This window comes from Mobula birostris, chromosome 19, assembly GCF_030028105.1.
Source record: "Mobula birostris isolate sMobBir1 chromosome 19, sMobBir1.hap1, whole genome shotgun sequence".
Lineage (NCBI taxonomy): Eukaryota > Metazoa > Chordata > Chondrichthyes > Myliobatiformes > Myliobatidae > Mobula > Mobula birostris.
In genome coordinates, this window is record NC_092388.1 from 31,698,931 (window position 1) to 31,709,100 (window position 10,170).

Genomic DNA, 10,170 nt, shown 5'->3' on the forward strand with positions numbered 1-10,170 from the left:
ATGGCTGTAAAATATATCAAACTATAAAGAATTCAATACGCAGTAGTTAGATTGGGTTGCATTTTTCAATTATAACTAAATACTGTGGATGAAAGGGGTAGTTCTACCAACGTTATGCACTTGCTAGCACGTTGATCTCCAACTAACTCTACCACTGTTCAACTCTTCACATTCGTTACACCATATGCAAGAGCTTTGAAAGAAATTGTTGTAATGGAGGGAAATAATCTAGAAGCATTTAAAAGGATGAATGTGCAGTTGTGGTACTTAAAGCATTAAGCATCATCCTCAAGCATTATCCAAAGCTTCTTACTGCAGTTATTTCAATTCTTCACACCCTACTGCCAGTTTGACCTCTCTGTCTTTAGCCTGTTTCAACAAAGCTCAATATTGGCGCAAAGAATAAAACCTCCATCTTGACTCAACTTCCCTTGTGTTCTCCACCCTTCCCAACTTTATCCAGCCCATCCAACTTTCTCTACTTCTTTGATTTTGTTTGATTTCTGACTTTCCCAATTCTTAAGAAAGGTCAATAATCAGGGTTACAGTATCATAATCTGATATCTAGCAATATCAGTTGACGGTATCAGAAGATTTAAATGATCCTTTGTCAAGTAAGGAACAAAAACACGGGTTCTTATGGGATGCTAGACTTCTTTTGGACATAGACTAACCTGATGGACTGCAATAATCTTTCCCGGTTCCTGAAAATTGCTGTATTTTAATTTACGTGGAAGGCTTTCAGGTACTCACGTATTTTACCACAATTAAATACTCACGTCATTTCACCACATTTCAACAAATTAATCTCCACATCTTGCATAGATTGTCTGGATCCATCTTCAGCTGGAAGCCTTGCACCATCAACTGATGGTGTATCGCAGGTTGGACTTCTGAAAGAGTAAATTTGTATAGCTAAGCGTACAGTATCTTCAGTCATGTGAACGCAAAACTGCCTCATTTGCTGAGTTGAAAATGAAATAGAAAATGGTAGAAATATTCAATCATCACCAAGATTCAGAAAGAATATGTTTCACTTATTATCTTTAATAATTTTGGTACAACTAGATTCTAAGCATTTTTTAGGCTTTGTAATTATATCAACCATATTTGGTGTCACAGCATTGTTCTGGGGGCTGGGGGTTTAGAAGCAGGACTGGTGGTCATTAGAGTACAGAAACAAAATCATAGAAGCCCAGCAAGATTAATTAACTCCCATATAATGGGATTAATAGGTTGCTTCCCTTAATATCCTCCCCATAAAGGAAGAAGCTTGAAAGGAACAGTTACGTCATGATGCAGCTGTATAAAACTTTGCTTAAGCCACATTTGGAATATTGTGTGCAGTTCTTGTTGCCGCATTACAGGAAGGATGTGGAGGCTTTCAAGGGGGCTCAAAAGAGGTTCACCAGGATGAGAGAGTATTAGCTATATGGACAAACTTGGACTGTTTTCTTTGCAGTGTTGGAGGTTGATGGATGACGTGAGAGAAGTATATAGAAATATAAAGTTACAAAGGCATAGATAAGGTGGTTGTCATAGTATCCTTCCTGGGGTAGCAAATGACAAAAACTGGATGGCATAGACTTAAGATGAGAAGGAAAAAGTTTAAAGGAGATTTTTGACACAGAGAATTGTAATGTCTGGAATATGCTGCCGGGGAGATGGAAGCAAATATGATAGCAACATTTAACAGGTAATTAGACAGATAAATAAGCAGCAGATAGAGGAATGTGCAAGCAGATAGGATGAGTTTAATTATGCAATATGGCCAGCAGTCAGCAGAGACTTTACTCTTTTATGTTCCAGTGTGGCGACCAGAACTACACACAATACTATGTGTGGACTAGCTCATGTTTTGTACAACTGCAACATGATGTCTCAACTCATTATGAGAGTCTCACACAAGAGCATTGAACAGAAATATCAATTATTCCTTTGCCTCCTTAGATGTCGCTTGACCAGCTAATTCCCTCCAGCTCTTTGTTCCTTGCTTAACATGCATGATTAAGGCAATCAGTTAATATTGTTGTGACTGTGGTGAGGACCAGACAGGTTGTGTCTTTTCTGCTGTTAGCTCTTCTGAACATATTAACAACATGGCATTAATTCCATTGTTCAGTTTGAAAAGGTTCACATGGTCCAGCAGCCTTCCTAATACAGCAATCAGAGTGATTTGTGCCACAAGTAAAGACAGAAAATACTGGAAACACTCAGCAGATCAGTCAATGTACCTAGAACTAGAAACAGAATTAGCAGTTAACTTTGAAGAACATAAAATGCAAGGGTCTTTGATCTGAAATTTTAACTCTATTTTCTTTTCCATAGGTATTGCTTGACCTTCTTAGTTCTTCCAACAGTTTTTGTTTTTATTTGGGTTTCCAGCATCTGTGTTTTTTTAGTTTTCATTTCTCATGTTACAAACATGTTTGCACACTTCCAAATTGAACAATATTCAGCAATAGGAGTACCAAACAACAGATGCTACATAGTCAAAACTATATGGCCAATACATCAGCTAGAACTAGTGATTTATAATACAACTATTTTTATACTTCATGCTCTACACATGTATTTGTTAAGTCAAAGTTTTTTTTGTCCTGCTCATAATGTCCTGGCATTTTCAACATCTTGTGAACATATCTGTACTATTCCCGCAACCTTTTCAAAATGGTACTACTTGCTAACCTTTTCAGTCTTACAACTGAAATGTATTGCTTCAGATTTCTCAGTCACCAATGTATCTATCAAATTTGTAAATAATTTGATTGATTATTCTCACGTACTGAGGTACAGTGAAAAGCTTGACTTGCATACCATTCATAGAGATCAGTTCATCACAAGGTAAAACAATAACAAAGTACAGAATGAAGTGTTATAGCTACAGAGAAAGCATGATGCGGGTAGACAATAAGGTGCAAAGTCAAACGAGGTAGACTGTGAGGTCAAGAATCCATCTTATCACCAAAGTAAGTTGTTCAATAGTTTTATAACAATGCGATGGAGGCCGTCTTTGTGTATCATCACTTTATGATTTTTTTTTGCTATACAGTTTACCACATTAATGAGATTTATGTCATCTGTGAGCTTCAAGTCCATTGGTCATATAATGTCCAAAGTAGATAGCCTTCTCTGGGAGAGAGGTTTCAATGATGAAAATAAATGTATTCTTTCCACTTTTGAAATTATTTTCAGTACATTAAACTGAGAAGCAATCTCACTGAAACAGTTAAAAACGAGTAAGGATTAAAGGGAATCTGTATATATATTTTTCATGCTGGTTGTCGGGATTTATTTTTAACATTTCCTTCTTGTAACTGTTTTTCGATTCTTGTAATTGTTCCAGCTTGTATTCAGTTTCTGTTTCTCTTTATTTCGTATCCTTTTGCCTCAACAATTAATCTGCTAATTAAATTTGCTGATGATATTACATTGATTGGCCTATCTCAAATAATAACGAGGCAGCCTACAGAGAAGAAGATGTCAGCCTGACACATTGGTGTCAAGAAAACAATCTCCTCCTTAATGTCGTAAAGACAATGGAGCTGGTTGTGAACTACAGGAGGAATGGAGACAGGCTAAACCCTATTGACATCAATGGATCTGGGGTTGAGAGGGTGAACAGCTTTAAGTTCCTCAGCATAAACATCACCGAGGCTCTCACGTGGTCTGTACTTACTGGCTGTGTAGTGAAAAAAGCACAATGGTGCCTCTTTCACCTCAAACAGTTAGAGAAGTTTGGTTAGGGCCCCCAAATCCTAAGGACTTTCTACAGAGGCACAATTGAGAGCATCCTGACTGGCTGCATCACTGCCTGTATGGGAGAGTGGTGCGAACATCACAGCAAATCTGTAGATGTGAACTTCGCACTATTCAGGACATTTACAAAGACATGCATGTAAAAAGGGCCTGAAGTATCATTGGGGATCCGAGTCACCCCAGTCACTGGCTGCTACCATCCGGGAAACAGTACTGCAGCATAAAAGCCAAGACCAACAGTGTCCGGGACAGCCTCTTCCAGCAGGCCATCGGACTGATTAGTTCACGCTGATACAATTGTAATTCTATGTTATATTGACTGTCCTGTTGTACATACTATTTATTACAAACTACTATAAATTTCACATTGCACATTTTGGACAGAGACATAATGTAAAGATTTTTACTCCTCATGTATGTGAAGGATGTAAGTAATAAAGTCAATTCAATTCACCAGACTGTGTACCTGCAGCTGCACCTCTCTTCCAATTAGTGCATGTGTGCGTGCATTTGTTCGTACATTTTTGTATGCATGCATGCACACACACACCTGCAAGATTTGGGGGTGGCAAAGGTGAAAAACAAGCTGTTTGAAACTTGATGTTCAGTTCATAGAAAACTGAGGAACGAGAACAAAGGCCAAGGAAGGTTAGCAGTCTGTGACTGGATGAGAATTTGGGGGGGGGGGGGGAAATGCTACTTTGGTGTAGCAGCACTCAGTACTGAAAGAGCAAAGTTTAGTGTTTGGGCATGATGTAACTTAGGTCACAATGGAGTTATAGAGCCCTAGTTACAGTACTTAACACCAATCTTGGAAAACTTGGCAACAGTGTTCTGTGCTCAGGGGAGCTGAATGTCTGCCTGTACAATGTTGGACCTGGAGATGGGACATGGTGAAATGAGGGACCTGATAATATTTCGAACAAGTCTAGGGAAAGAGTCTAAAGAATGGGGCTTGCAGGCAGCTGGTACCAGGGTAAAAGAAGACAAATTAAAGGATTGGTATTCAGTGAAGTGAACAAGAAAGAAGATATGTGCGGTAGGTATATGTAAAGTTACTCATTTTGCAAGCAATTGGACAGCCAGGATAAGAACATTCTAGTGTGACCAAAATATAGCAGAGAAATAAATTCAGTTTTGTCAAGGAGGTTCTAGGCCCTGGAGGGACAGCAGAAGGTATTTTAAAGCTGCTTAATATAGGGTTTGATCTACTACATCAATATAAAAAAGAAAAAAAAAACAGATAAGCAGGTAATCTTGAAATTTTAGGTGTCTGTAGAATAAAGTAGTTGAAAAATCTTAAGAAATGAAACATATTAGGAAAGAAGAAATCAACTATGCAAAAACTGGAACAACTATCACATTAGGAAGATTAAGTGGCACAAATTGTTATTCAACAAAGTGCATTTTTTGAAGACTATGAGTTCTCTTTCTGTTTCAAAATGGAGAAATATGTATGGACATCATGTTAGTATCAGCAGACTTTGCACACAGCTATTTTATACACAGCTAGGACCCACAGTTAATATCTGCCACAGCTCTGCCAACAACTATTTTTAATCTTATATGGTTGAAATGCTGTCTTTCAAAGATGCTGAATACATCAATGGTACAGTGTATTATGGGCCTAAATTTGGATGGCAAGTGTATAAAATGAGCCCTATGATGCTCATGCTGCTCCAGGTTTTATGCTCAATTAATGCAGGATTCTTCTGCTACGGTCATTTCACATACACATACCCAAATTACCACTGCAACCTTCCCACTCTCAATCAATATCATACATAATGAGGACTTTCCTCCATTTGATGCACATCCCTCTGAAAACACTTTCTGTCAGTGTACCTGTCTAAGTGCCTTTTATATGCTGTAATTATACTCAACTCTACCAGTACCTCCGGCAGCTCTTTCTGTATACCATTATAGTCTGTGTGAAAAAAATGCCTCTCAGATCCCTTTTAAATCTTTCCCTATCTAGTCTTAAGTTCCTCGTCTATGGGAGACCGTGATCAATCATCTTATCTATATCCTTTGTGATTTATAAACCTCAATAAGATTACCCCTTAATCTCCTACGCTCAAGAGAAAATAGTCCCAGCCTATCGAGTCTTGCCTTATACAGAAGATCATGCCGTAACATCCTCAAGAATTTTTTTCTGCACTCCTTCCAATTTAATACACCCAGACAATCAGAACTGCACACTGTAATCTAAATGTAGTCTCACCAATAGCTGGTACAGCTGTAGTACAATGTTTCAACTCTTGTACTGAATGCCCAATGAAGGCAAGCATGCCAAACACCTTTTTCACCATCCTACCTACGTCTCCACTATCAGGGAAATACGTACAAATTCTTTGGTTCTACAATACTTTCAAGAGTGCTACCATTTACCGTGTAAATCCTGCCCTGGTCTAATTTACCAAACTGTAACACCTCACACATGTCGAGTTAAAGTCCATTTATCATCCTCTGGTCCACTTACCCAAGTTGGTCTAGATCGACTCATAAGCACCCTCTACACTGTCCACTACACCACCAATTTTTGTATTTTCTAGAAATCATGTCGCCAACATTGTTATCCAAATCAGTAACAATTCAATAACACTGGTCCCTGTGTTTTTCGTATTGTTCTCCAACCCTCTACTTCCACCTTCAGCTTGCTTCCACCAAACCAACTATATGTATGTATCTATCTATCTATCTATTAATTAATTAATTAATTAATATCCAATTAGCTAGCTCAGTCTGGATTCCATGTGATGTAACCTTCCAGACCCAATCATGTGGAATATGGTCAAAAATCTTGATAAAGTTTATGAAGACCATGGTTATCTGTCTACCCTCCTCAATTCTCTTGGACACATCTTCAAAAAGTCAATCAAATTTATGAGACATAATTTACCATGCATAAAGTCATGCAGTCGAACCCTAATCAGTCCTTGCTTTTCCAAATGTAAGAACATCATGTCCCTTAGGATCCCCTCCAGTAACTTTCCCAGTACTGTTTGCCTCACTGGCCTATAGAGATATAGTTGGCTTGTCCTTTCAGCTTTACTTGAAAAAAGGCACCACACTTGCCACCCTCCACTCTTTCAATACCTCACCTTTGACCAAGGAAGATACAAATATCTCTCTGAGGATCCATGAAATTTCTTCCCTAGCTTCTCTCAAAATCCTAGCATACACTTGGTTAGGCCCAAAGGACTTGTCAACTCATATGCTTCAAGACTGCCAGCATTTATAATGTGGGTATGTCCCACAATATCATTCATCAGATACCCTAATTCCTTAGCTTGCATGACCTTCTCCACAGTAAATACAGATGAGAAATATTCACCTAAGATCTTTCCCATCGCTTGAGACCCTACTGAACGTTCAGGAGAACTATTCTCTCCCTAACATCCATTTTGCTCTTAAGAATCCAGTCAAGGTGTCACCCACGTACAACGCTCCTTCGGTCGTCATCTGGATAGATGATGAAACCATATATTTCACTTTTTTTTTGTCTTTTATGTTTGTTTTATGTCTTGAACGTATTTCTGGAACTGTTGGAGTCTGTGATTTGCTGTTTGGAGATCATTTGGGTGTTTCAGCACTCTTCAGTCTCCAAGGAAATTCTGGGAGGCTGAGGCAGCGTGCGGGAACCTTGTGGCGAGAAGGCTGCGAGTCAATGTTCGACTCCATTTCACTGGTGAGATTGCTCTGCTATAGAGAGGGAGAATGTTGTCCAGGTTTTCTGCATTTTGGATGTGGACTTTCTCCAGACTTATGGTTTTTTTGTATTCTGGGTTTTTCGCCCGATTTTGCTTGGGGGAGGGGGATTTGGGGGTCATTGTGCCTTCTCCAATTTTGTTCGTTTTATGGGGTGGGGAGAAGGCATTTGGGAGTTGATGATCGTGCTGCCTCTCTTTTCTTTCTTAGTTCTGTGGCTATCCGAGAAGAAGAATTTCAAAGTTGCATACTTTAACAATAAATGAACCCTTGAGCCTTTAAATCTCTCAGGATTCTACTTGACCTCATCAGCCAGAAGTCCCATAGCCCAGCAACAAGGCTGTGTATGACTGCTAATTCATGCTCAAACTTCCCTGTGCCCTCAAACACAGATTTTTCAAAAGAGTGATCAAGAGAGATTAATTCCCCTTAGAACAACATTCAGTAATTATGGTGCATTGTATTTGTTTATCCAATGAGCAATGAGGGGTCTGAAACTCACTTCCTGAAGGAGTAGTTCAGGCAGAAAATCTTATCACACTTAGAAGTACCTCAATAAGTAAAGTCAGAGGATTCAAAGTACACTTATTATCAAAGTGTGTATAAGGTGTGAGATTTGTCTGCTTACAGGCAGCCACAGAGCAAGAAACATGAAAGAACCCAATTAAGAAAAGAGCCAATGTGCAGAGAAAGAAAAAAAAAACAAATTATTGAATTGAATTGACTTTATTTCTTACATCCTTCACATACATGAGGAGTAAAAATCTTTATGTTACGTCTCCGACTAAATGTGCAATATACAATTTATAGTAATTTGTAATAAATAGTATGTACAACAGGACGATCAATATAGCATAGAAATACAATTGTATCAGCGTGAATTAATCAGTCTGAAGGCCTGGTGGAAGAAGGTGTTCCGCAGCATGTTGGTCGTGGCTTTTATGTTGCGGTACCATTTCCTGGATGGTAGCAGCTAGAACAGTTTGTGGGAGGGGTGAATTGGGTTCCCAATGATCCTTTGGGCCTTTTATACACACCTGTCTCTGTAAATGTCCTGAATAGTAGGAAATTTACATCTAGAGAGTCCTGCATTTGAGGGAAGTACAGTTCCCATACCAGGCAATGATGCAGCCAGTCAGGATGCTCTTGATTGTGCCCTTGTAGAAAGTCCTTAGGATTTGGGGACTCATTCTAAACTTCTTCAACCATGTGAGGTAAAAGAGGCGCTACTGTGCTTTTTTCACCACACAGTCGGTACGTACAGACCACGAGATCCTTGATGATGTGTATGCCATGGAACTTAAAGCTGTTCACCCTCTCAACTCCAGATCCATTGATGTCAATAGGAGTTAGCCTACCTCCATTCCTCCTGTAGTCCACAACCAGCTCCTTTGTTTTTGTGACATTGAGAGAGAGGTTGTTTTCTTGACACCACTGTGTCAGGGTGATGACTTCTACTCTGCAGGCTGCCTCATTATTATTTGAGATAGGCCAATCAATGTGGTATCATCAGCAAATTTAATTAGCAGATTAGCCTCTCAAAGTATTTGCTTATTATTGAGGTGCGTGCAACAGGAAGCCAGTCGTTCATACATTTTACCTTGGTCTTTTTTAGGTACAGGAACAATGATGGCTGTTTTGAAGCAGGAGAGCACTCTAAACCAGGAGAGGGTGAGATTAAAATTGACCGTAAACACAGCTGCCAGTTGTGCTGCACACATCCTGAGTACCCACCCTCGAATGCTGTCCGGTCCTGCAGCCTTGCGACTGTCCACTCACTGGAAACACCTGCGTACTTCAGCCTCAGAAATGACCAAGGTACAGGTCACTTCAGCGGCTCTTCTCGGGGGCTCGGTGTTGGCAACATCAAACCAAACGTAAAAAAGATTTAGCTCATCTGGCAGAGAAGCAGCAAAATTGACAGCACCTTTGCACTTAGATTTGAAGTCTGCGATGGCGTGCAGACCTTGACATTAGCTACGTGTGTTGTTTGTGGAGAGTTGTGTCTGAATCTTGTCCATGTATTGTTGTTTCGCTGCATTGATGACTTTGCATAGTTCGTAGCTGCATTTCTTGAGTTTCCGGCAATGTAAGCTCTGTCTTGCGTGATAAGTGCTGCACGCATAGAACTGTTGATCCAGGGCTTCTGATTTGGATCGATCCTGACCGATTTTGGGGACAATGTCCTCAATGCACTTCTGAATGAAACTTGTGACCCCTTCCATGAACTCGGAGACATCTTCATCACGAAAGACATTCCAGTTGACGTCATCAAAGCCGTCCTGTAACATGGAAACCGACTGATGGGACCAATAGTGGACTGCTTTAACTATGGCTGCCTCTTGTTTCAGCTTCTGCCTGTACATCAGCAGAAGCAAGATGGAGGAGTGATCCGACTTCCCAAACGGTGGATGGAAGAGCGTTTTGTAAGTGCTGCGAAAGGGAGAGTAGCAGTGGTCGAGTATGCTATCTCCTCCATGTGCTCACCTGTCATGCAAACAATAGAAGCAAGCAACAGCATTCCAAACCAAATTGAGTCCACAGATTCGAATCCCCAGAGCAGACCTAACGCTTCGGTCTCAGTTCATACAATAGCCATGTAAACCAGCAGATTACAAGGTTATGAACTAAGAGAAAATAAGGGGAATTACCTTAAATAATATTTTTAATTAGTATGGATATCACATAAATGATGGTACT

The 10,170-nt window shown here is 39.8% G+C and overlaps 1 protein-coding gene across 1 annotated transcript in view; it reads right to left on the reverse strand.

Moving 5' to 3' along the window:
• Nucleotides 1-10,170, reverse strand: part of LOC140212491 (FYVE and coiled-coil domain-containing protein 1-like) — a 241,484-nt gene that overhangs the window by 28,693 nt on the left and 202,621 nt on the right. The window contains exon 15 of the mRNA XM_072283363.1: nucleotides 780-893. Within this exon, the coding sequence (XP_072139464.1) occupies nucleotides 780-893 (114 nt within the window). The remainder of the gene's footprint in view (nucleotides 1-779; nucleotides 894-10,170) is intronic.